The sequence below is a fragment of the Spermophilus citellus genome, assembly GCF_964194105.1.
Source record: "Spermophilus citellus genome assembly, chromosome: 9".
NCBI lineage: Eukaryota > Metazoa > Chordata > Mammalia > Rodentia > Sciuridae > Spermophilus > Spermophilus citellus.
Genome location: NC_138191.1, coordinates 60034492 through 60062483, shown reverse-complemented (window position 1 = coordinate 60062483; position 27992 = coordinate 60034492). Strand labels below are relative to the sequence as shown.

Genomic DNA, 27992 nt, shown 5'->3' with positions numbered 1-27992 from the left:
ATTCATTTAATTGCAGAACAAAGGATAAATGTTATTAGTACTAACCTTGAGACGTTTAACTGGAGGAAGAGATGAAATAGCATTCCTGTTTCTTAAATCAGATAAATATGAAGAAATTGTTGGTTCTTTAATTTCTGACTTCTGTGCAACTCCAGTTTTACCTATAAAAATAAATTTCAGATACTTTAGGTTAAACTTTACGCATTGTTCATATAAAGCCAAATTTCTTCAAAATTTCAAATCTAATATTTATTTCATGTTGCCCACAGAAGACTGAATATTATATGAGAGTTATAAGTTGCATGATATAAATATCATAGACAGGTATTAGGATGTCATTACTATTTATCAAAGACTTTCAATTTTTAATGCCTAAAATGAACTTGTTTTATGGAACTCACAGCAGTCATGTCCACATGTATGTTTATTTTTACAATGATGATTACATTCTCGGTTCCCAGGCTTTTTGCAGAGAGTTATTCCTAAATCAATATAAAAAAAAGACCTATTTGTTAGGATAGCTATTATAATTAACTTAATGTAATTAATTTTTATCTAGTTTCTTTTCTCTCAGACAGACAAAAGGATTTTGACTTCACATTTCCTCAAGTGTTAACCCGTACAATTAAAAAAGTATTTTTGATAACAGTTCCTGTCCCATTAATAGCCCTAACCCATTTTCACAAAGAATATCTAGCCATCTATAAATTTATCACAACCTCTCTGGTATAGACAGAATCAAATACAGTGAAATATAAGTAACAAACTTTGTCTTTAATGAAGTGAGAATGAGGATAGAGATTTAAACATTGCTTTGCTTTATCCTTATGCTTGAGAATCTGGAAAGAAGCAAACCTCATGGCATTTTGATGGCCCTACTGACTCATTAGTAGATAGGACACCATTCATATTTCATAAGTGTTAAAAATAAATGCATTAGGGATATAAAAAATTTGATATTTGAATTCAAAGAAAGGAAAGATTGCTTCCAGCTTGACTTCTCTAAGCTAGAATTAACATACCCATATATATATAATTTATTCCTCATTTATTGTACTTTGAATAGGCTTTTTCTTGATCTTAATTCTGACTAGTAACATGGATAAGAAGAGAGATATTTAAATTGGTCCTTGAAGGATAGACAGGATTAGGATATGAAAAGGGGAAAAAGAGAAGATATTCAAGATAGATGACATATTATTTATATTATAGGAACCAACATCAGCTTATTTTTGCTAGAACACATATTTTAAGTGAAGTAGAAATGTTGGAGATAGTAGAGAGTTTTTAAAGACTTCTACAACCTTTCTTAGATTTTTTATTCTTCATTTTCAGAGTCACTCTTCAATCAACTTTCAGTCAAGTCATGATACACCTAGACAATGATAATATATGTCTAGCAGTGTGGGATAAATCGATGAGGCTGCTCCCCAGATGAGGCTGGTTTCTCTGTTTTTTTTTTTTTTTTTTAAATATCTACTTTTAGTTGTATATGGACACAACACCTTTATGTATGTATGTATGTATGTGGTGCTGAGGTTTAAACCCAGTATCTCACTAGTGCCAGGCAGACGTTCTACCATTGAGGTATAAATCCAGCCAGAGGCTGGTTTCTTTTGTGGCCTTAATCAGTACCTTACCTTATCAAGGAATTAAGTACTGATAAAGTAATTTTTAAAAAATCCCTGGTAGCTGAAAACTGACAGGTAAACCACAGTGTTCCCAACTAAACATTAAACAACTTGGAGAATATAAACAATATACAATGCTACCATAGTGGAAGACAAAGATTACTATGCAATTATTTCTGAAACTATAGACAAGAACACTCAAGAACCACAAAAATAATGAAATATCCCCCTCTTCTGGCTAACACAGATGACTACTATTTTTAAAATCCACCTCCAAGATAAAAAGACCAAAATAACCCATTTTTCACTTCCCAAAAGTATCCAATTTAGAACTAATCTCTGCTTTCCCTAAACCCTTCTAAGAATCACCCAACATAAGATGAAATCCTGTCAGTTTCTCCCAACTTCCTGAGGTGATCGATAGTTCAGCTGGTATTATATTCTTGTTTGCTGAAGAATGTTAGATAAAGCTAACTTTCTTCAAAGACAGGTGCATTCCTAGGGGTCTTTGGTTGAAAGGCTTGTTGGCATTATACACTGTAAGGAGTGCCAAGACTTACTTGTTTGGAAGTTGTTCCCAGAGTCATGGTCTCATTACCTATAACTTAGATGGTATCTGGTTTCTTTGAAGTCAATCCTTCATGCTTCATATATTCCATATACTGTTGCTTAATTAATCCTCATAAAGTTCAACTCTGATTAGATAATTTGCCCACTTATCAACATTAGTTACTTCGCACTGACAAAATTAATTCCACATCCAAGGTCCTGCATAATCTGGAATTCCCTTTATAGCATCAATATTAATCCTACAACCATCAAAACATGTTCAACTGCCATTCTTCAAATAATCCCATGCCTTTTTCTGACTGTATCTTTGATATTACCTCATGTTAGAAGACCCTCACTTTCTTGTGTACCAGAAGCTTATCAACTTTTAAAACACCTCAAATGGCACCTCTACCACAAATCTATTCTGATCACTTCATCTGAAGTAATTTCTTTCTCCTTTGAGTCCTTGTGGCTTATTATTGTACATTTCGCTTATTATATGCTACCTTATATTTATATAGGTAAAGTACAGGGCACATTAGAGTAAAAAAACATGAGTTCTAATGTGAACTTTTATCTGAAAAACAATATAAAACAAGAATTAAAAATAATACCTGTTGGGGCTGGAGTTGTGGCTCAGTGGTAGAGCACTTGCCTAGCATGTGTGAGGCACTGGGTTCAATTTTCAGCACCACATATAAATAAATAAATAAAATAAAAGTCCACCAATATCTTTAAAAAAATTAAACAAAATAATACCTGTCACTAGCATAAAAACAGACACAAAATCAATGGTACAGAACAGAAGACACAGACAAACCCACACAGATATTATCTTATCTTTGACAAAGGTGCCCAAAATATAAGTTGTAACAAATTGTGCTGGGAAAACTAAATATCCATATGGAGAAGAATAAAACTCTATCCTATAGCTCACCCTGCACAAAAGTCGATTCAAAATGGATCAATGACCTAGGAATTGGACCAGAAACTTTGTAAATACTAGAAGAAAACCAAGGGTCAACACTCAACATGTAAGTGTAGGCAATAACTTCTTCACGAGGACTCCTAATGCTCAAGAAATTAACTAATGAAATGGTATCAAATTTAAAAGCCTCTGCATAGCAAAGGAAACAAGTGTGAAGAGAGTACCTACAGAATGGGAGAAAATCTTTGTTAGCTATTTTTATGTCAGAATTAATATACGGGGGGTTGGCGTTGTAGCTCAGTGGTTGAGCACTAGCCTAGCACGTATGAGGCACTGGGTTCAATCCTTAGCACCACATAAAAATAAATAAATAAAATTAATATACAGAATATATAAATAACTCAAAAAATAACACCCCAAATAAATGAATAAATAACCCAATTATTAAATGGGCAAATGAATTAAACAGACATTTCTCAAAAAAAATTACAAATGGCCAACAAACATGAAAATGTCCACCCTTTTTAGCAATTAGGGAAATACAAATCAAAACTATACTGATAGTTCATCTCATTACAGCTAGAATGGCAGCAATCAATAATACAAATAATAAAGCTCAAATGGATGCTGGGGAAAAGGAATACTTTTATGCTGTTGGTGGGACTGTAAATTAACCATTGTGAAAATCAGTATGAAGATTCCTCAAGACTAGGAATGCAACCACCATATGACCCAGCTATACCCCTCGTTGGTATTTAAAGTCAGCATACTATAGCAATACGTGCAAATCCATGTTTATAGCTACAAAAGTAGCCAAATTATGGAAGCAGCTTAGGTGACCATCAATGGATGAATAAATAAAGAAAATTATATATGTGTATATATGAGATAATTTTATTCACCATAAAGAAGAATGAAATTACGTCATTTGCAGAAAAATGGATGTATCTTGAGAGCATTATGTTAAGTAAAAAAAGCCAAACTCAAAAAGTCAAGAGTCATATTTTCTTTCATATGTGGAAAGTAGATAGAAAAAATGGGCAAAAGGCAGTGAAAATAGAAGGAAGACCAACAGAATAGAGGAAGGGAACCACAGGAGGCAGGTTAGGAGATAAAAGGGAGGTATTGAGGAAAAAAAATAATTAAATTATCTTCTTATATTATGTGCAGGTATGAATGTGTAGCAACAAATCCCACTATTATGTATAATTACAATGGACTAATAAAAGTCTTAAAAAAATACCTGGTCTCTCTAACGTCAGAAAGGTAAAAAGAGAAAATAAACTTAAGTATATAAAAGTATTTTTAAATTAAGTGAAAAAATAATATATTAATGTGTGTATCATCTATAATCTTACATTAATTCAAGATTATACAAATAATCATAAAATTAAAACCTCTGATATCTGGTGTTGTGACTCACAGAAAGAAAGCTTGCCCAGCATGTGTGAGTCAGTGGATTTGAGTCTCAGCACCACATAAAAATAAATAAAATAAAGGTATTGTGTTCATCTACAAATAAAAAAAATATTAAAAAAATAACCCTCTGAATATCATGAAGAAGAGGAACACACTATACATATCACCATGCTATGTGATAATGAGGTGTTGTCCTAGTCAGGAATGTTGGGCAGAGGATTGAAGAAGAGTGGGAGTTAAAAAGGCAAAGAAATAGGAGAAAGAGTTTTAGGCAGAGGGCACAGCACATACTAAAGCTCTATGAAAGGAAAAGCATAGCCCACTGGAGAAATCAAAATATTAGTTTGGCTGATGCAAGCAAATAAGAGAGAGTACATGAGACTACTGGTAGAAAAGATAGCTTATGTGTGTAGGGGAACAGCTCTACCATAGGCACCCTGGCAATTGCATGTTTTCACATAGACCATGTTGATAAGGCTCAACTACTGGCAGAATGGCCTACCATCCTCCTTGGAAGATAGGCAGTCTTATGAGGAGCTGTTTCTCATTTGACTCCTTAGCTTGTAGGAGGCTCCCTATCTTGCATGAGGCTGCATGAAGCAGTTTCTCATCTGCTTTCCTGATTCCAATAAGGCATGAGACTTTCCATTTTTCCCATTTCAGACATAGCTGCAGGATAGAGTTCATACCTCAAAAAAAGCAACCCACCATTCATGTTTGGCCCCTAAGGTCCAATGTCATCCTGTGGGATGAAGGATGTTGAGTAGCTGATACCATGCTGATTGTGCTTTGCTGTTTGTGTAAGTATTAAACTGAGTCTCTTATGTCATTTCCAGCCAACTCTTCAGAAATGAGGCAAGATCATGTATAAGCTGCCATCACATTGTTGCTTAGGCACAGGTTGACCATATGACTGTGTGGAACCCTGTAGGGCATGCTAATGATTTAAATTTTAAGAGCTATAGGAAGTCACTGAAGTGTTTATAACCAAACAAGAGACATCTTAGATTTGTATTGTGAAAAACATTACTCTATGAAAAGTAATATGGAAAAGAGATTTGAGATAGAACAAAATAGATGCAACAAAACTAGTTAAGAAGCTACTATAGGAGTCTAGGCAAAAAAAAAAAAAAAAGATGTTAACTCAGTCTATAGTAATGGTAGTAGTAAAACCAGAAAAATAGGCTGATTTGAGAGACATAGAAAGTAAAAATATTTTTAATGAAGAATCAAGTGAAGTGTTTTTCTTTCTTAAGCAGCACACTGCCTCCTCTGAAGTTTTATTGCTTTTTTTAAGTTTAGCAATATCTACCTTATATTTTTTAAAGTTTACTCAATATTTCAGGGTTATATAGAAAAATATAAGGAAACACCTTGCCCATTTATTTCCCCTTCACAGATACCTCCTTTCTTGAGTCCTACATCCTCTTCTTAATACAATGGAAGCCTGCCTTATAGCTGTCATCCTGGAACTTCCTTTCATTAAGCTAAATAAGCTGAATTCACTATACCTGAATTCTTTTGACTTTTTCTTTCCTGGTAACTCTCTTGTTTTATTGGTGCTCATCCTGAAGCAACTACCTAAGAATGAATGTATAAGAGTGAAACTTAAGAACCTTTGAATGTACTGAGTCTTTATTTTACTTTTGCACTTAATTAAGAGTGTGATTGGATATAAAGAACACAGGATTGAAAATCATTTATTCTTTGGAATTTATGTCCACTATCTTCTAATATCCAATTTGCTCATAAAATACCTTAGTTTTTTTCTTGGAAACATTTATGATTTTCTGTTTGTCATGATGTTCTGAAATGTTGTAATTATGCCTTATCTTTCATTCACCCTAATTAGTATTAAGTGAGCCTTTTTGAGGTGCAGATTTGTAGCTTATTTTAGATCTAGAAAATTTTCTCAATATTTTTCTTCTAATTCTTATTTTTCTGGAATATTTGTTAGTCAGACAGTAGGCTCCTAGATTGCCTCCTTTGTCTCTTAAATTCACTCTCTCCCTTTCTTTTTCTTTCATTTAGTGTTTTTGTTTTTATAATTATAGTTTACTTCCCTGTACTTGCTCTTGTCCTTTTTTCCCCTTAGGAATCCTATTTAGTTTTATGGTTGCAATTTAATCTTTAATTTCTCTGAAGTTAATATTTGAAGTTTTATATTGTTTTATTACATTTCTGAATTATTCTGTTGATGTTTCATCCACTTTCTATTTATTTATATTGTTCTATAATTTTCCTCACATATCTGGTCATCCTTGGTTGTTTGCCTATAAGGTATTTCTGTTACATTTTCACTTCAATAAGAGAAAAGTAATTAATGCAGAGGTTAAATAACATGGTCAAGACCATACTCTTAATAATGAGCAAATTTGGCATTCTAATTCCTGTAGTCTAATTCCAGAGTCTAATCTCTCAACAATTTTGCCTCTCTGGTAATACTAATTGTTTTAGAGCTACTCAACGGATTCATTTAATGTATTTAGAGAAGGAATGTATTATTTTGGGAATGGGAAAATTAAGAAGAAATGCCTTGCAAGTTTTTTTTCCAATAAGGGATAGAGTTGCTTTGTCTCTTAATCCAAGGACTTCACACACAACTGCATTTTTAAATATCGCCACAAGATGGTGTACAATGACTATGCACAAACATTTGCTGCCCGCAGCAAAAACTGACCCAGGATATGGATGTCTATATCAGTTTCTAAGAGCTCCCCAATATTTCAAAGCAGAGTTGGCACATCTTGTCAGGAATAAGAATTGTATACAAGTCCATTAAGAATGCTAGCACATGGATGTTATCTAAATGTCAAAAAATTTTTTTCCCTGTATTTTTGTTAGAAATGGTACTTAGACCTAGGCAGTAGGGCATGCCTATAATTCCCATAACTTATGAGGCTGAGACAGAAGGATCACATGTTCAAGGCCAGCCTGGGAAACTAAGGAAGTAGCTCAGTGATAGAACAGCCCTGGGTTCAATGCCATGTAGTATATAAGTGCTTCTTCACCCACCCTACATTCTGAGAATTATCTGAATTTGTCTTATTAACAAATATGGAGATTGATAATTTAAAAAAATAAGGCTCTCAGAGAATATTAATCTAAACTATACTTTTCAGTATACTTTCAAGATAGCAGATCCTATATTATCACAATGTGAGATGCATAGTTTCATAGTTATAACACATGAAATTTTAATTAACATGTTTTTACAGCCCCCAGTTCTAAGTCAAGCAAATTTATTAATGATACTAACTAGAAATGTATTGAATTATATGCTCTGAACTAAATATAAGATACTTTCCAATAATATAGTGGTTCAACTTAATGTTTTTTCAATTTTATGATGGTTGGAAAATGATATGTTTCAGTAGAAACCATACTTCAATTTTTGAATTATTCCAGGGGTAGCACTATGTACACAATATGTACACAATATTCTCTCTCGTGATGCTAGGCAGTGGCAGTGAGCTATAGCTTTATCAGCCACATAATTATGAGGGTAAACAATAAATTGTCTACAGTGTAGTATGTTGCTAAGCTATGATGTTCAGTAATTTAGAATTAAGGTGTATTTTTGATTCATGATATGGGCTTATCAGGATATAACCTCATTATCATAAGTCAAAAAGCATCAACATTAGTTTGTATAATTTAATTACATGATCTGACAAGAGATCAGAACGGCTGAAATTTGGATTGTGTTACAACTATAGTAGGGTAAAACTATGGTCTCTTCTTTGTGTTTGTTACTAAGAAAGAGAATGTAGACAGTGAATATATGTTATGTTTAAAGGTATAAAAATATTTTTTTTATTTGGGAATATATGACTTTTCATGTAAAAACTGAATTGTACATCAGGATGTATGTAAATTCACAAGATTTGGGATGGGTGTATAGATATATATGCAAAAGGTGTATATTTGTGTGAATGTAATAAAACATTACTTGTCTGATAGGGTGCATGATCTGTCTGCTTTCCACAGGATTTTCCTGAGTATAAGGGAAACTTCTGCCTATAAAAAAGGCTCGTGATAGTAGAAAGTATAGCAGACATTCCAGCTTTCACTACAGGTGCAAGTAAGAGAAACAATCAAAGAAACAATTCAAGCCATTTTAAAGAAATAACTGTTGGTAAGTAGAAAAAAATATGAAAACACAGGAGAGAGCTTGTGAATGGCTGCCTTTCCCTGTGTCTTCATGTAGTCTTCCCTCCATGTTGACAGTGTCCTAATGTCCTCTTTCCATAAGGAGACCAGTCATTTTGGATTAGAGTCCCTAATGATTTTAATTTAATTACCTTTTTATAGACCCTCTCTACAAATACAGTCACATTATGAGGACTTCAACATATGAATTCAGCCTACAATACCCAGGAATATGTATTGAAATTTTTTTCTCATACTCCATGAGTTGCCTTTACTCTCTTATTGGTGTATGTTGATGAACAGTTCTTAATTTTAACACAGTCAAATTTACCAAATGCTTTATAATTAGAACTTTTGTGTGCTATTAAATCTATATATTCCAAGGCCTGAAAAAACTGTTTTTCCTCTAAAAGTTTTATTGTTTCTCTTTTACATTTAAATCAGCAATCTAATTAGAAGTAAGTATTGTTCAGAGTATGAGTTTGGGACCAAGATATGATCTATATTAGTCTATTTTCTGTTGCTTTAACAAAATACTGGAGGCTGGGTACATTAAAAAGAAATTTATTTAGTTCAGTTTTGGAGTATATTGAAGCTCAAAGGAATACAGTGGTTTAGCTTCTGGTTAGGGACCATTTCACTATATCACAATGTAGAGGAGAAGTGAAAACTACCTGCATAAAGAAGGGGGCAAGCATGTGGAATGGACTCACTTTATAAAAACCTGCTGCTCTTGGAAGAACTTACTTACTCTAGGAGACTAGCATGAATCCTTTCCAAGGGTAGGCATGACCCAATCACCTTCCATTATGCCCCACCTTTTAAAAGTTCTATCTCAAAACCACAAGACTGTAGATCAATCTTTCAGGATATGAATCTCTGGGGAACACATTCAAACCATATCCAGCACAATTTTGTTTTCCAATATGAACATTCAATTAATCTAGTCTCATTTATTGAAAGACTATTTTTTCTCTACTGTGCTTTGTCATAAATCATTGCTTATATAACTATAGGTCTGTTTCTGAATCTTAATCTATTCTATTAGTTAATGTGTCTATCCTTATGCATACATCAAAATCTCTTAGTATCTATTGATTAAGAGGTCCTGATATCTAGTATAGTCTCCCAGATATATCTTTCTTCAAGACTGTCCTGAATATTCTTGTTATTTTGAATTTTCACATGAATCTTATAGTTACCTGTTGTTTCAGGAAAAAAGCAAACAACAATAACAACAAAAAACCCACTGGGGTTTGGGATTGGGATTATATTGAACCTAAAGATTAATTTGAGCGAATATGGCGCTGCGAGCAGTCCGGAGCGCGCTAGCTGCGGCCCGCAGCCTGCGGGCAGCCCCTGCGGGAAGCCCCTGCGCCCGTTGCGCTCTGCCCGCCGTGGCCCTGGGGGGTGAGGGCGGGAGCTGTTCGGACGCTGCGCACCGGACCCATTCTGCTCTCCGTGCGTAAATTCACAGAGAAACATGAATGGATAACTACAGAAAATGGTATTGGAACTGATGTATTCTGCTGTCTATCCCATTCTCCACAGCAATCTGTATACGGGGTAAACATGGGAGTTCATAACCCACTTGAATCAATCTGTGAAATATGGTATAATAAGAACTATGTAATGTTTTGAACAACCAACAATAAAATAATTAAAAAAAAAAAGGTATTGGAACAGTGGGAATCAGCAATTTTGCACAGGAAGCTCTGGGAGATGTTGTTTATTGTAGTCTTCCTGAAGTTGGAACAAAATTGAAAAAACAAGATGAGTTTGGTGCTTTGGAAAGTGTGAAAGCTGCCAGTGAACTCTATTCTCCTCTATCAGGAGAAGTAACTGAAATTAATGAGGCACTTGCAGAAAACCCAGGGCTTGTGAACAAATCTTGTTATGAAGATGGTTGGCTGATAAAGATGACACTGAGTGACCCTTCAGAACTAGATGACCTAATGAGCAAAGAAGCATATGAGAAATATGTAAAATCTACTGAGGAGTGAAAATAGCACCCTAAATAAACTAGTGTGGAATAACTGCAGCAGTTGTCTTATAGAAGACTTAAAAACTATTCTTAACAATGCTACTGAAAGAAGATACCCCTTAACTTCCCAATGACTGCCGATAAACACAATATGCATCTTTTTTTACAATTCCTTATGATTTTTAGAGTAGGCACTAGGTTGATATCAGAATTCATGAAATTATCTGTGGTAAAAATACTTATAAAAAAGTATGTAATTCAAGGATAATCTTGTTATAAGCCTAATATAATACTGTAACGTGCTTACATCCATCCCTGGATCTGGGTCAATATACTTAATGATCTTCCACTTGAAAAAAACTGGACATAGAGGAAAGTGTGTGTTGTACAGTGTCAGAAGAACAATACTGTCTTAATTTTATAATGTACTGCATTCACTGGTGTTATTTTTATACACTGAAACAGCAGCTTGCAACAAAATAAGAAATAAAATATTCAACTTCATTAAAAAAAAGATTAATTTGAGAACTGACATCTTTTACAACATGAAATCTTTCAGTCCTTGAAATAGCATATCACTTGATTAATTTATGTTTTCCTTAATTTCCTCTTAATAGTAATTTTTAGTTTTCATGTATTGGTCTTGAACATCTTTTATTATAGCATCTTTTATTATAGCATTATTAAGTATATATTTTTGATGTTATTGTAAGTGGTTTTACTCCCCATAGCACCACCCTGGAAACAAGGCCTTTAAGACATGGGCCTTTAGGGGACATTCAAGACCCAAACTTTAGCATGTAGGTTTAACTAGGTAGCTTTTCATAGTTGCTGCTGTGGGAGCACCAGCCTGCTACAAACTACTATATCCTGTTCCGAAATGAAAGCTCTTTTGTGTTCTCTAAAGAGGAATGAGTTGAGTACTCAGTGGTTCACAGATTATTTGTAAATATACTCTTTCTGCCACTACTCAATGCAGTTTCTACCTATTTTAACTACCAATACTATTCAGAGTAAAAGACTATTCAGGCACTTTGGTATAAGCTACAGCTCTCATATTCTCTAGTATCTGTTAACAGCTCCCTTTACAGAGTGAAAACAGTGACAATAGAAGCAAGTGAGTGAGGAACAGCTACATGTTCCATAGTCCAATCTACAAAACAAACACTAACTACTGTTAGTACTTGGAGGCATAGATAGTCTACCATGTTGAAGAACTATTCCAAGTGATTTAAAACCCATTAATTTGACTGTATATAAATAGATATATTCTGAGGACAAAAATATCTGTAAAATATTCTTAAATTTTAATAATCACGTTAAGTGGAATAGCTTGGTATTGCTATCCTTTATATTGTTCATTGTGAGTATATTGTGTATGAATGATTGAAAATTAGCAAGATTTTATCATTTTTTGAGTCACTAAAATCATATTTCTCAGCATGATATAAAAGAGATATAGATATTTGAGTTAAGGATAAAGCCTATATTCCTGAATTTGATTTGGACTTGTAAGAATGAGTTATACATATGAGTATGATGAATTTTATCTTTTAAAACAAAACAAAACAAAATTACTTATTTCCTAACTCTGCATGGAAAAATCCAAGTGATCACTCAATGGCAAGGAATTCCTCTAGGACACAGACTGTGATGTCAGAAAACTACTATTATTAAAAGAAACCAAGGCTCCTTGGAGAAAAGGGTTATTAAAGGGATGAAGCTAGAAATATAGAAGCTGAACCTGGAATAGCATATCAGCCTGGACAGAAGGAAGCTGTCAAAACTACCAGGGACTCAGGGGTCAATATCTACCACATGTATGAGACAATTAGTAACTTGAACATTGATTCAGTATTGGATGGCATTAATTTTTATATAATAAAGTAAAGCAGTTATGTTTTTGTGAAAACATCCTTACCATTTACAAATATACAATGAAATATTCACATAGTGAATAATATATCTGTGATTTGCTTTAACATATGAAAGGAAAAACTGAAATGAGGTATAGCTAAAACAATATTAGCAATGAGTTGATCACTATTTTTTTTCTTAAAAAGAGAGAGAGAGAGAGAATTTTTTAATATTTATTTATTTATTTTTTAGTTTTCGGCGGACACAACATCTTTGTTTGTATGTGGTGCTAAGGATTGAACCCAGGCCGCACGCATGCCAGGTGAGCGTGCTACCGCTTGAGCCATATCCCCAGCCCCAAGTTGATCACTATTTAAGGTAGATAATGAATACCTGAGAGTTCATTATACATTTCTGTCTACTTTTATGTATGTTGGAAATTTCCATCACAAAAAATTTAATTTATTTTCATTCTAGTTTGCCTCATCAAATCTGTAGATTCTTGTACATCACTTGCTCTCCCTCTGATAATGGCTATAAGAATAAAGTTGGTATGAGAAAGGGGAAATGTATATAAAAAGACTAATAAAATAGCATGTGTTATAAACATCAAACAATGACAAATATTAACTACAAGAAAACATTTCTACTATATATTACTAATGTAGATATTATAAGGTCTAAATATCTAGTTCTAGAGTATCCATAATCTGACTAGAGCTATTTACCTTTATTGGGGCCTGCTACAGTAGATTCAGCTGAATATTTAGAATGGGAAATCTCCATTTCTGATTTTCTTTGTATAATTATTTGATTTCCAAACCTCTTGGGTCCTAAGTAAAAGACTGTAAATTTCTGCTGAATATCAAGTCCAACTGAAAAGAGAAAAAAGTAAATAAGTGCTCATTTAAGTTATATAAGTCCAAAAATGAGACCATTTATTTCTTTTTATATCTCTTGTATTATTGTAACTCTAGAGTCGAGAAGTCCAGGAAATGAAAATATTTCAAAAAGGTTAAAAAATATAACCAATGAAAAGTCAAACATTCATCTTAATAAAAATAAGTCAATATTCCCATAATAATTGAAATTCAACTATCTAGAAAGAAAATGTTTATAAATGAACAAAATATGAATTATATTATCTTGTCCATGTTACCTATTCCATATCTAATACATGAAACTTCCCTTAAAGTTTATTCATATTATTTAAATATATTATTTTTACATAATAGTTTTATTTTTTTCTGTATCAACATAAAGGAAATAATGTGGGCTGGGGATGTGGCTCAAGCGGTAGCGCGCTCGCCTGGCATGCGTGCGGCCCGGGTTCGATCCTCAGCACCACATACCAACAAAGATGTTGTGTCTGCCGAGAACTAAAAAAAATAAATATTAAAAATTCTCTCTCTCTCTCTCTCTCTCTCTCCTCTCTCACTCTCTCTTTAAAAAAAAATAAAGGAAATAATGTTTAAATACTATTGTATTTTTTTACATTTATATCTTCATTACTTTAATTAACATACCAAAATCAGAACTAATTAGATTTATGCTAAGATCTTCAGATATAAGAGCTCTCTTCACATCAATTTTTTTAGTCCAATTTCCAGTTTTGAGCAAAGCAGAATCCCTGAAAATAGTAAAGCATAATTTAAATAGTGATCCAAATACTAAATGAAATAGCATTAAATCCTAATGGCTGACTGTCTCTAAGATAGGTACTCTGTAGTAGTAGAGTGAAATTGATTACTAAAAACTACTTTACCCAAATTCTGAGGAGGGAGAATAAAGTATCAGAGAAGTTATGGTGACTATAATTTTCTTAACTATAACTATCTCCAATTTTCATTGATTCATTTGAGGCTCATCTGGAATATATAGCTGCTACCAATAACAAACGAGCTTGTCCCTAAGTCACTACCATATTAAAGTGGCTATACATAGTTACATTTATTTGTAAGAAAAACTTAAGTGGAGAATGGGATAGACAGCAGAATACATCAGTCACTAGAAAGGCAATTTGTAAATCAATGGAAATGTAACTAATGTGACACAGCAATCTGTATACGGGGTAAAAATGGGAGTTCATAACCCACTTGAATCAATCTGTGAAATATGGTATATTAAGAACTATGTAATGTTTTGAACAACCAACAATAAAATAAAAAAAAACTTAAATAATATCTCTTTTTTTAAAAAGAAATGCCCTTTTTTTTTTGGGTTGTTGATGGACCTTTATTTTATTCATTTATTTATATGCAGTGCTGAGAATCGAACCCAGTGCCTCACACATGCAAGACAAATGCTCTAACATGAACCCCAGCCCCAGACCTCCAATAATATCTTTAAAATTGTTCTGAAATAGTTTGTATCTAATAATATCACAAACAAACCAGCCACCAATTTTATAATTAAATTTAGTTTAGTCTCAGACAGTCAGGGCTATCATTAGATTTAAGATTCACAGAAAACAAAGATTTGTACAACAGCATATTCTAAGTGTATCATGGTTAATTGCAGAGAGCAGTTACCAATGAAAGAATTATCTTATTATTTCTGCAGTCTCTTTAGTAACCTTGTATATGACCTTTTGGGAAGGTATCCTTTATACTGTCAACCATTAGGAGATTCCCATCTTAGATTCACTGTCATTCCTGTGCTTACAAATACAGTAACATAATTAGGAGCATAGGTTCTGGAATAGGAATGCTTAGGTTCAAATCTAGACTTTGCTATGAACTATATATGACCTTGGCAGAAATTACTATTCTTTTTCTCAATTTACTCCTCTATAAAATGTAGATGATGATAACTCCTGTCTCATATAAATATTAAACAATTCAATAGCTACTACTATCCAAGTAGTAGCTATATAACTGGAATGAAAATCCTTAACAGTTTGCTATGATATCCTGGAAGAAAATAATAGTTTCTGGAAAAATTATACCATGGCATGCTAGAGAACTAAGCATAGGAAGGGTACCTCCATTTATACATGTGATCTGGTGGCCTGGATCCTACAACTAACCACAGTAGTTTGTTAGATTTTAATCTGGAAATAGAAGATAAATTTTGAGATGAGTAGGAGGAAAACTATCAAAAAAGTAGGAAGGCCATAAATGACTGGAGAAAAGCAGCAAAATAAGAAAGATCTCCTAAAGTTCATCTATTTACTTGTTTCAGATTTTACGCTTTGTTCATTTGAATACTAAATATAAAAATCTAAACAGACCTAATGTTAATACTGTCCTTAATAGACAAATTAAAAAACTACCCCATTATTGTCTTAGGAAAATGTAATTAAGTTGATTCCACAGTGATATTATTACTCTATTTTTCAGTAAAAAATTTTTATCTACAGTATATGCTTAGAAATAAAATAAATGTCATAATTACTTACATAACTCTGTGCTTAAAAACCACTTGATTATCTGCATCACCTATGATTAAGGTAATATAGTGAGAATCTGGTGCTGTTCTTTTATTTTGTAGCTGTTCAAAGTTCCTTAATATAATGGTCACTAATATTTCAGCCACAGTATCACTATATCTTGTAATCTTCAAAAAAGGATAGGCATAAGAAATGTTAAAATATAACATTATTACTCACACTCAGTTCTAAGTCTAGTAATGGGAGCTTTATTCCTGAAAAGAACCAAAATATTTAATAAACAAAATATTTACCTGTTCCACTTCAAGTTCATATTTTGGCAGATATAACACAGCTTCTTTTATTTGGGTTCCAAAAGGGGGGTGTCTATTTAAAATCTAAACATATTTACATCATTATATTCTTACCACAACACTTGAAACTTTTTTAGTAAAATGTTTTTAGGATAAGGTTTTAGTAATGATAATGAAGTTATAATACTTATGAATATAAAAAAGAAAATAATTCAAAAGAAAAGAAGATATAAAAATTAGGTTCTAAAATTTAAATAGGATTAAGGTAACATTAGGAATAAGTAAATACTAAATACCAGTTCAAGTTCCCTTGCATCTGTATCTTCTATTTTTTTAAAGGAGGTCAAACCTGCATTTACCATGGTATTTGACAATGTTATACCTATGGAAAAGTAATCAAAGGACAATTTTAAAATAATCCACTTAAAATTAAATCTATACTTTAATTATTTAATAACATATTAGTAAGAACATTTTTAAAGATGGAACTTTAAAAAAAGATTCAGTCAAATATCTAACTACTATGGTTTGGATACGGTTTGAGTGTTCCCTTAAGGTTTGTGTGCTCCATGCTTGATCCTAAGTATGGCAGTACTGAGTGGTAGAAACTTTGTTTACTATTATTTTATTTTATTACTTTATTTACTATTATTGAAAACAGGTAAAAAGTTCAAATACAAATGACTGATATAATTTTCTGGTAATTGAGAATATCCAAGATTGTTACCTTTGTACTTTGGCATTGAGATCACAGCAAAATATTAATCACAGAAGTGAAAGAAACAGCATCATATAGTTAGTTACCTAATTACTAAAAGAAAAGCTTACTCTTGGTATGAAAACAAATTTTAAAATAAGAGTATTTTTATTAGATTTCTTATGTACTATTCAGCTGCTTTCAAAAGGAATCATTTAAGCAGGAGCAAATGAAAACCAGATTTTCAAAGTACAGTACAGTACCTTATTTATGTCTATAAACACATATTTTCCTAAATGGTTTATAAACAGAATAATTTGCTTAATGGTGAAATATAAAATAAATTGCTAAACTGGCCTCCTGTACGCAGTACCTACCAATTTTTTCTAGCTGTTTGGATACATGCAGAGAGTTTTCCCATAGTTTGCATCTAAAACATTTAGCTAAAATCAAACTATTCAACAGTACGGCAAACTTCTTTTCCTGAGCAGCCACAAAATCCGACAACCCTGAAAAACATATTTTTTCAATATTAAACCCAGTACTAATTTATTGGAAAAATATTGAAAACCCACTAATCCTGTAACATACATCTTGTAATTCGTGAGCCATTTCTGAAAATCTTTGAGGTGTCTTGTGTCAAAGCAAAATCTTGTATTGGAATACATCCTAATTGAGCCTGTATAAGACTGGAAGAAAGAAGAAATTTCATTATTTTATTTTAAAAGCTAGAATCTCACAGTATTTGACATTATTTTTATTTTTATTTATTTATTTTGGGGTTCCGGGGATTGATCTCAGGGGCACTCAACCATTGAGCCACATCCCCAGCACTATTTTGTATTTTATTTACAGACAGGGTTTCACTGAGTTGCTTAGCACCTCACAGTTGCTGAGGCTGGCTTTGAACTTGGAATCCTCCTGCCTAAGTCTTCCAAGCTGCTGGGATTACAGTCATGTGCTACCGCGCCTGGCAGTATTTGACATTATTGACTCAAGTATTTCTTCTTAGAACTATCTATGCTTGATTTCCACGTACTGCATGATTCTGTATCTTGCATTATTATTGTTGCAGGTCATTATTGACTTACTTTTCCCAACCCTTAAATGTTCAGTCCTTATTATTATTTTCTATTTTTTAACTCTTCTACACTCACTCAATATCCCTTTCTCTCAAAAACCTTTTATTTAACAAAGAAGGAACTGATGGAAAAATGTGCATGAGGTGCTTTTAAATACAGATAAGTAAAACTCTTTACGGTGTCTTAGGATACACAAATGTGGGATATATTCATTACATCTGAAGTAAAAATACTTTATTTAATATAAGTATTTCTATTAATAAATAGGACACTTTTCAATATCAAACCTCCCTGTTATTACAAGTAGTAATAAAACAGGAATGGGAGAGAGAACAGGGATTCCACTAGGTATAGAACCAAGACACAGGGCTAACTATTGCTTTCCACCAGATAAAGCAAGCCGTGATGTACTGTGATCTTAACTTCCTATGATTGTCCTCACACTCTCAGGTGTGATGGTCCCTCTGCCCCTAACCAGCGTAGCAGACATAGCAGTATAATCTTAGTTTACTCTTCCAGTTACTATTCCTCCATACAAAATCCTCATTTTTAGCAAAAGTTATCCACAGGCATATATGCATGCTTTTACTCAGGTTTTTGCTTTTAGTATTTTTTCTCCCCAAATGCCACTACCATTCAAAAGACATTGATTATATGTATTTTAATGTGCCCATTATTTAAAAAAAAATTTAGTTGTATATGGACACAATACATTTATTCTATTTTATTTATTTTTATGTGGTGCTCAGGATCAAACCGAGTACCTCACATATCTAGGCAAGCACTCTAACACTGAGCCACAACCCAGCTTTACCCATTATTTTTATATGCATAGTTTTCATTCAAGCTAAATTGAGAGCTCCTGATTATGAGAAGCATATTCTGTTGTCTATCTTGCCTCAACATAACACATTCTCAACAAATATTTGTTGATTAAAAATATCCACAGTTGGGGCTGGGGATGTGGCTCAAGCGGTAGCACGCTCGCCTGGCATGCGTTCGGCCTGGGTTCGATTCTCAGCACCACATACAAACAAAGATGTTGTGTCCGCCGATAACTAAAAAATAAATATTAAAATTCTCTCTCTCTCTTTCTCTCTCTCCCTCTCTCACTCTCTCTTTAAAAAAAATATATATCCACAGTTCATTTTAATTAACACCTCAGAGATCTTGGAAATTAATTCCATATCTATATTTTGACTACTTACTTTTATTTACATGTTCTTATTAAGAAAAGCAAATTTAAAATATTTTAAAACTTTCAAAAATTTCATAAATATAAATGTTAAGACATTTAAAAATAATATTATTACCAATTTACTTTCATTTCCCTTGTTTTAATTCTTCCTTCCATTGGAAATCTATAAATAAAAACACAAGGCAAAAATTTTATTATTTGTTTCCACTAAATAAAACCTCTTAAAATTATTTAAAAGATATGTAATTTCTGTACCTGATGGTTACCCGATTTGGATCTTTGTTCAAAGTATTCAGTGTTTTCTTTTCATTTATCCTTAACTGCACATCTAGAAATTCATTGCAGCTAGCTATCATTGCAACCTATAAAATTTAAGCATTTGTCAATTTAATTAAGTACACTTTTTTATTTCCTTTCTTTCATCTTCTTTCTCTAAATTTATTTATTTGTTTATGTTGTCTTGGGCCATCATAGTTTTATTAGTTAACATAACAGTTAAAAACCTGCCTTACACATTTTGCTTTTTTAAGGATTTACTTATTTACTACATCTTATGTACTTACATACATCTGTTATATGTCATGATGATGAGGCCTATAATGTTGTTAGACATTAGAACTATACCAATAAAATTGTAAAGATCAACAAGATAAAATTTACAATTCAATGCCCACCACATAGTAGCAGGCACTCAAAAAATGTTGTTTTTGTTACTACTACAATTACTACTATTATCTGCTTTTCTATAGTTTGCAACTCATTATCCCAAGTATTCAGTATTGGAAAGAATGCTTTATATATTAAGAATTTGGATAATATATCCCAGTTCTGCCAGATAACTGGGCAGGAACTCTCGGTGCTTTGTTTTCCCACATCTGCAAAATAAAACTAACTCTAATTTTCCTACATACTTGCTGAACTCAAGATAAAATGAGTTAATATCAATACTGGGCATTTTCTATTCCTAATTTCTTCTTAGTAAGAATAATATATACATGAAAATATAAATCTTCCAAGGTGATCTTGAAATCTGTACATGTGGAAAAATAAGATTATGTACCCCATTTGAATCAAATGTATGATATGTCAAGATCATTGTAATGTTTTGAGCAACTAATAAAAAAATTTAAAAAAAAGAAAATATAAACCTTTCACCTTTTAACATTTTTGTTCATGTGACTCCTTAATAATAGACTTTTATTGTTCAATTTTAGTATAATCTTATCAGTCAGATATTTAAAATAGAAATGAATGGCTTAAATTTGAGAATAAATATTTTCTTTTGCAAATCCCTTATTTCCTGTTCATATCTTCATTAAAGGAAGAAAGGACCAATGTAATTACCATACTCCAACAATATACCCATGTTCTGTTAATTCCTACAACTGCAAATTTTCCCCCACCAGTTGATATTTTAGTATTTTTCTCAACAATCACTTTTTCTGGGGTATCACCAGTTTTACTCTATTTTCACTGTTATTGCTATTCTGATACAAAAGACTTAGTAAGGGACTGCAAGTACAAGGCACCACTGCACCATGTTGCAACTCGTCATCATACATGGCAGACTCACCTAATATGTGATGCTATATTATCTTAGATTCCTGCATATTACATTTGGTAGGCACTACCAAGGTAATCATTATTGACAGGCAAATTGGGTAATTCTTGCATATTACATTTGGTAGGCACTACCAAGGTAATCATCATTGACAGTCACCACACCTACTTTGTGTATATATACTTTCTAAGTTCCAATAAGAAATACAATATATTCTAAGGAGGAATATTCCATATCACATGATCAGAGATACCCTGAGGCATAAGCATCATTAGAAATGATCATTCATTCTTAAATTATATGAGATATAAATCAGTAGTTTCTTCAATATCATTCTGTACTCTATCATTATCTATTTATTTTCTAGTGAAAATTAATTTACCAGATCTGATAAAGATTCTTTTCCACTGATTGTACAAAATTTCTTCACTGTTTCAAATGTAATATAATACCAAGCCATCAGTCTTCCTGCCTCTGTGAGAAAAGATGGAAAAATAAACATATCCCACATTAGCTGAAACACCTTACCTTTTCACCAGTTTAATAAATATTTCCTTAATATCTACTCTGTGTCTACAGTGATACCTGGCACAAAAGATATACCAAAAACTGTACAACACACATCTCTGGAACTTGTAGGTTGCCTAGGGAGATGATTACATGTTAAGTAGCTAGAGGACAAAATCCAGAGAAATAAAACCAATGAGTTTGGGAAAAGCAAGGATTGTTTATTGAAAGAGTAAAATTAAAAAGACTAGCTTTAGAATACTGTAATGAAAAGTATGGCTTAATAGTGATTATAAGTTCAGGTCAACTGAGTTAGAATCCTTGTTTTCTCCACTTATGAGGTAGATAGATAATCATATGCAACTTTCTTACCAGTTTCTTAATGTACTGTAGGATAATAAATGTATGCCTCTTGGAAATTTGTGAAGAAAATTAAATGCAATTTAAAAAATACATATACAGCACCTGGCATAGTGATTAACCTTAATAAATGTTACCTACTTTTGTTATTAAGAAATGATGATAGACTAGAGAGGCCCATAAAGAGCCTTGAAATGCTATTTAAAGGAGTTTACATTTTGGATTTGGTTTGGAAAATAACAGAGGGCCACTTAAAAGTATCAAGAAATAGTTTAATTGAATTGGAGTTTCAAATTAACTGTACAAAAAATAGAAAAGCAGGTCAGTTGGGGATAGGGGGTGAACGCCGTAGAGGTAGGTAACTGATGGAATGAAATACACATAAGAAGATACTAGATTCAATTTTAAGTTGTCTAAAAGCATTTCAAAGAATTTCAAGCATTGTGAACATACACAGAAAACAGCTGGGAAGATGAAAGTAACATACTGCTTCTCAAGGAAAAGGTCAACATTTATGTAGGCACTACTGGTTTTGCTGAGGAAGAGAATATTTTTGGCATTTCAACAGAGTTATAGGCATGGAAGACATGGTACAGCAGAGAGAATTAACAATCAGAGACAGGGAAGTAGCCAACCCAATTTAAGAGCCATTTTCTCAATTAGGAGCTTGGTGAATATGTCAGCCAAAATGTGGGTGATGCAGTGAGTCAAGGAAAGGAGCTTCTAAGAGAAATATGTTAGGAATCATGAGTAGGATTACCAAGGGAACTAGTATATTAATCTTTATTTTATATTTAAACATGGTCCTTTCATTATTGATGTTTTAAAATTAATGTAAGTATCTCCCTGCTAGAGAAAATGAAAAGTTTTAAGAAAAAACTTGATACTTGCTGGCTTATTAGCAGGGATGAAGCTCTTAGGTAACACAGAAAAAATAACCTTGAATGAAAACCATGAAGAAAAGGAGTCAAAGTTGAAGGAATGGAAAGAAATGAGAAAGATCTGAAAGTAAACAGGAAATATAGACAATTTGCTATCAGGATAGCTAACAAAAGCTCTCACAGTATTGAATAGTCAGTTTCACAGTAACAAATTCAGATTGATTCAATTTAAAGACCATAGAGTTTTCAGGGAGGACATGGAGGCCATGAGATTGTAACTCTCAGACCTTGCAATGGTTAATCTGAATTGTCAACTTGATTGGATTAAGAGATGCTGATGATTAGGAGGCTTCTGGGTGTGTCAATGAGGGTGTGTTTAGGATTGGCATGTGGGATAGCCAACTGAAGTGGAGACTCTCCCTAAGCATGGACAGCACCATCCAATAGGATGGCAGCTTGGATAGAATAAATTTGGAAGAACAAGGAAGCAGCAGTAGATGCAAGCTCCATTCTTCTTGAATGGGTTCTTGATTGCTGCAGCGATCATCTGAGGATATCAGACTCTTGCTTCTTCACTCTTCCAAAGTGAACTCTGCCAGTGTTTCTCCAGGGAGTTTCCAGAAGCCTGTGGTCTCAGACTAGGGTAGCACTGTTGATCCCTCTTGTACTGGAGCTTCAGCCTTTTGAACTACGCAGCTATTGGTTCTTCTAATTTTCCAGCTTGCAGATAGCCACTGTGGACTATCCAGCTTCTGGTTGTGTAAGCCAACCTATAAATCCCTTTTTTATAATCACACTTCCTGTTGATTCTGTTCCTCTAGAGAATCCTAATACAGATCTCCTGTTGCAAGAAGTGTCACTGACTGATGGTTGCTGTGTTCTGAATTCATTACCATGGAATCCACACCAAGCTCATGTTTTTGTGAGATCCTCTCAATGACTGAGCATGGCAGAAAGAGTAAGGAAGATCTATGAGATAAGAAATTTCCCTGATGGACCTTTAGCTTGAAGATTCTTCACCAGCTTTGCCAAATGTACTTAGTATTTAATGGGGGCTAAGACTCTCCCTTCCTCCATCATTTCCTTCATAAAAGTAAGATCTACATTCCAATTTAATGACTCTCAAGCCTCTTAAGTTACTATTTTAAAGGGTTAATCCTTAAAATAGGCAAAACCCTGGGTCTGAGCACAAGTTAACAAATAAAAATACCTAGATACTTGAATATTATAATCACAAACTCAAAAGCAAAAACTTTAAGAAACAGAATTAATGAAACATATAAATTAATAATTGATATACAAAAAAGAAGCCCAAAAGGACAAAAAATATTAGTAATAAGAAGGAACAAGAACTCATAAAAAAAGAACTAATTAGAAATACTACTGGGGCTAGGGATGTGGCTCACTGGTTAATCACCCCCAAGTTCAGTTCTTCGTACCAAAAAAAAAAAAAGAAAGAAAGAAATACTACATAAGAAATTTCCACCTATATTAATGTCAGGCTAAATAATTATGTAACAACCCTCCTGATAAAGGTAACTACAATAGTTAAATGAAATTCGAGTATCTTCTAGAAAGCATCAAGGAACTAACAATGCACACACACACACACACAGTGTGTGTGGGGGGAGGGGGCTTAAATCAAACAGGTAAAATAAAAATTCCTAGGTTTCAGTCCTAAAAATTGAAGATTGTATGTCTTGGGTAGAGTTAATTAATTTCATTTTTAACATAATAGCACACTTAGTCGATTTTGACTGTAAGTAGTAAACCTAATCACACTTAAAGAAACATTACCCTAGTGTGTGACAAGAATATTTTCAGTTCTAAGTCTAGATTGTGCTTTCAGTGTTTAATAATTAACTGAATATGGAGTAACTGAGGAATGAAAGAGAAACCAAAGGTATCCAATATTTTATCTTAGGTTTAGCAAAAATGCTAATAATAGGCAAGTAATATTTCCCAGCTATGAACAATTCCTGTTACAGTAAAATGTTTTTATATTCATTATTCCATTTGATCATCACAACAACCCAATAAGGTAAATAGGACATGTAATAGATTTCTGTTTTTCAGATAAATAACTAAGGCTTATTTAGCATAAAGTCACACTAGCAAGCAGTAGAACTGGGACTGAAATCCAGGTATTTAAAACCCAAAATCTATGTTCACCCCACTTCACAATATTCTAGGTCAAATGAATTCTTTTTTTCTCAATTTTCATGATTTAATAGTACAATTTGGCCAATATCATTAAATGCCAAAATCAATTTTCAAGTCATATATGTAAGTGAAGATTTACTTTATTTTACTTGAAATTGAGGGTCAGTTTTTGCAGCGCAGTTGAGAAACTAGGATCAAAAATATAATTGTAAATTAATTTACATAATGATTATAGCTACAGCTGTGAAGGTAAATTATATTTTCAAAGAAAGGAACATAAACTGGGAATAAAGATCCACGACCTGAAACTTTAAGCCCATAGTAAGCAGAAAGGTAAACAAAGAGAGACTGAAAAAAGCAAAAGGAAAACCAAAATAGAATTTTAAGAAGAAAAAAATTAATCAGGTAGTATTCACTGATGACTGAGAAAGAAGACATGCTTATTATATATATTAAAAGACAGAAGGTATTGTATCAGATTCAAGAAGTATCACAGGAAAAATTGATAGTGGGAATAATATTCTTTATGAGGGTAAAATATCTGAGAATAAATGAAGAAGTTAATTAGTATTTCTCATGCTCCCTCTAATGAGATACCCTAGAATACACAGAAACCAATGCTCACAAACAAAATTAGACTTGTCAAAATAAGGACCAGAAAACAAGGGGGAAATGTTATTAATTTAGGCCTGAGTAGGGCAGTAAATTATTTTTAAAACTCAACTTTATATTAAATACAAATAAAACATAACATAAAATCATTAACTTCTATAATATGGTTATAAAAATGTAAAATATGGAAGGATATGTGCCAAATGTTAAAAGATTTTAAAACAAAAACTTTTCTATACTTACCAACTTTTATATAGTTAAATATCTTTTCTTAAAAGGATTAATTAGAATAATGAAGTTGATATTTTCCCTCAAATGCTTCTAATCATGAGGGCTAAAAACCATGAAACATTTTTTTTTCCTTTTTCTATTACACTATAAACAAAACTAAATGAAAAAAAGAGGGAACAGAATTGGCAGGGCTTAGGACACTCTCCCCCAAAATATGACATCATAACATATTAAATATTTTAAACTAAAGGAATTTGAGAAGCAGTATGTGCAAGGAGGATTTTCTAATCTTCCCACAATGCATGAACCTCTCATTTGAGATTTTCCCTCCCTATATTTGGAGAAAACAGGACCCCATCTCTGAAGACAAAGGACAGAGAAAGGAATCTGAATGTACAGGCCTTGTTAAGTTTCCCCCAGTTTATTATACTTAGTTCATATTCCCTTTGTCCTATTATATTTCTCTATGACTTTCCATTCTTCATCAAACTTAGCATAAAAACATTCAGGTTTAACCTCTTCTTTGGGTTCTTTGGGTCTTTGTTTTCTTTTTTTTTTCTTTTTTTTATTGGTTGTTCACAACATTACAAAGCTCTTGACATATCATATTTCATACATTAGACTGAAGTGGGTTATGAACTCCCAATTTTACCCCAAATGCAGATTGCAGAATCACGTCGGTTACACATCCACAATTTTACATAATTCCCTATTAGTAATTGTTGTATTCTGCTACCTTTCCTATCCCCTACTATCCCCCCTCCCCTTCCCTCACATCTTCTCTCTCTACCCCATCTACTGTAATTCATTTCTCTCCTTGTTTATTCTTATGATGACTTCCATGTCATGTGAAACTTACATTAGATAAATCTGTATGTTTCTCTTTTGTTAATCTCTTTCATTACACGGGCCCTAGCCAATGAACTTATGATGAGTAGAAGGAAAAGATACTTTTCTGCCCTTCAAGAGCCTAACCATCCAGATAATTAATGCTTGCATAAAGAAGAACTGGCAAAATATCTACAATAGTTATATAAGGTATGAAGCAACCAAAGATTCAAGCATTTCAAATCTTTTGCGAAAAGTACCAGAATTGGTGAAGACAAATTCTCTCTATCAAAAAGATGCCCTAGACTTTTATAAAGAGTACTCATGTAGAAATGCAAATCAAAACCACCCTAAGATACCATCTCACTCCAGTAAGATTGGCAGCCACTATGAAGTCAAACAACAACAAGTGCTGGCAAGGATGTGGAGAAAAGGGTACACTTGCACATTGCTGGTGGGACTGCAAATTGGTGCGGCCAATTTGGAAAGCAGTTTGGAGATTCCTGGGAAAGCTGGGAATGGAACCACCATTTGACCCTGCTATTGCCCTTCTCGGACTATTCCCTGAAGACCTTGAAAGAGCATGCTGCAGGGATACTGCCACATCGATGTTCATAGCAGCACAATTCACAATAGCTAGACTGTGGAACCAACCCAGATGCCCTTCAATAGATGAATGGATAAAAAAAAATGTGGCATCTATACACAATGGAGTACTATGCAGCAATAAAAAATGACAAAATCATAGAATTTGCAGGGAAATGGATGGCACTAGAGCAGATTATGCTTAGCGAAGCTAGCCAATCCCTAAAAAACAAATACCAAATGTCTTCTTTGATATAATGAGAGCAACTATGAACAGAGCAGGGAGGAAGAGTAGGAAGAAAAGATTAACATTAAACAGAGACATGAGATGGGAGGGAAAGGGAGAGAAAAGGGAAATTGCATGGAAATGAAGGGAGACCCTCATTGCTATACAAAATTACATATAAGAGGTTGTGAGGGGAATGGGAAAATAAACAAGGAGAGAAATGAATTACAGTAGATGGGGTAGAGAGAGAAGATGGGAGGGGAGGGGAGGGGGGATAGTAGGGGATAGGAAAGGTAGCAGAATACAACAATTACTAATAGGGAATTATGTAAAATTGTGGATGTGTAACCGACATGATTCTGCAATCTGCATTTGGGGTAAAATTGGGGGTTCATAACCCACTTCAATCTAATGTATGAAATATGATATGTCAAGAGCTTTGTAATGTTGTGAATAACCAATAAAAAAAAAAGAGTACTCATGTAAATTTATTATGCCCTTCAGCTAATAATAATGATACTCTATTGGGAATGGCTATCACAATTCAATTTACCATCATCTAAATTTTAGTACAAAAATTTTTAAATTTAGTCTTAAGTAAGCAATTATTAAATACACTAACAACTTTCAAAGGAAAATTACCTGTTGGTTTGAAATTAACATCTTCATCCATCTTTATCAAGTCAAGAGATGACAAATCATTCAGATTCTTCAAACATAATTCTGTTCAATTATAGAAAATACATTTTAATTGTAGTAAAATAAGGAAGCAAGACAAAATAGAAGTTATTATTAAATATGCTAAAGTTATGTTTTAGTGTAATTGTTCTGGGAACAACTGTATTCCCTATTTA

At 33.0% G+C, this 27992-nt stretch overlaps 1 protein-coding gene and 1 pseudogene across 3 annotated transcripts in view; one reads left to right on the top strand and one right to left on the bottom strand.

Annotated features, from left to right (window-relative positions):
- HFM1 (helicase for meiosis 1) overlaps window positions 1-27992 on the bottom strand; it is a gene marked incomplete at its 3' end in the record, with an annotated part of 94267 nt that overhangs the window by 24413 nt on the left and 41862 nt on the right. For both annotated transcript variants that reach the window (XM_081307664.1, XM_081307665.1), the window contains exons 19-31: window positions 27781-27861; window positions 21128-21219; window positions 19440-19546; window positions 19300-19347; window positions 17496-17593; window positions 17282-17413; window positions 16504-16589; window positions 16208-16291; window positions 15924-16081; window positions 14050-14153; window positions 13252-13398; window positions 402-482; window positions 46-161 (exon numbers count right to left, since the gene is read on the bottom strand). In XM_081307664.1, the coding sequence (XP_081163790.1) occupies window positions 46-161; window positions 402-482; window positions 13252-13398; window positions 14050-14153; window positions 15924-16081; window positions 16208-16291; window positions 16504-16589; window positions 17282-17413; window positions 17496-17593; window positions 19300-19347; window positions 19440-19546; window positions 21128-21219; window positions 27781-27861 (1334 nt within the window). The remainder of the gene's footprint in view (window positions 1-45; window positions 162-401; window positions 483-13251; window positions 13399-14049; window positions 14154-15923; window positions 16082-16207; window positions 16292-16503; window positions 16590-17281; window positions 17414-17495; window positions 17594-19299; window positions 19348-19439; window positions 19547-21127; window positions 21220-27780; window positions 27862-27992) is intronic.
- On the top strand, window positions 9984-11180 carry LOC308656505 (glycine cleavage system H protein, mitochondrial-like; annotated as a pseudogene). The gene is made up of 2 exons (XR_014024288.1): window positions 9984-10189; window positions 10357-11180. The product of XR_014024288.1 is annotated as a glycine cleavage system H protein, mitochondrial-like (transcript).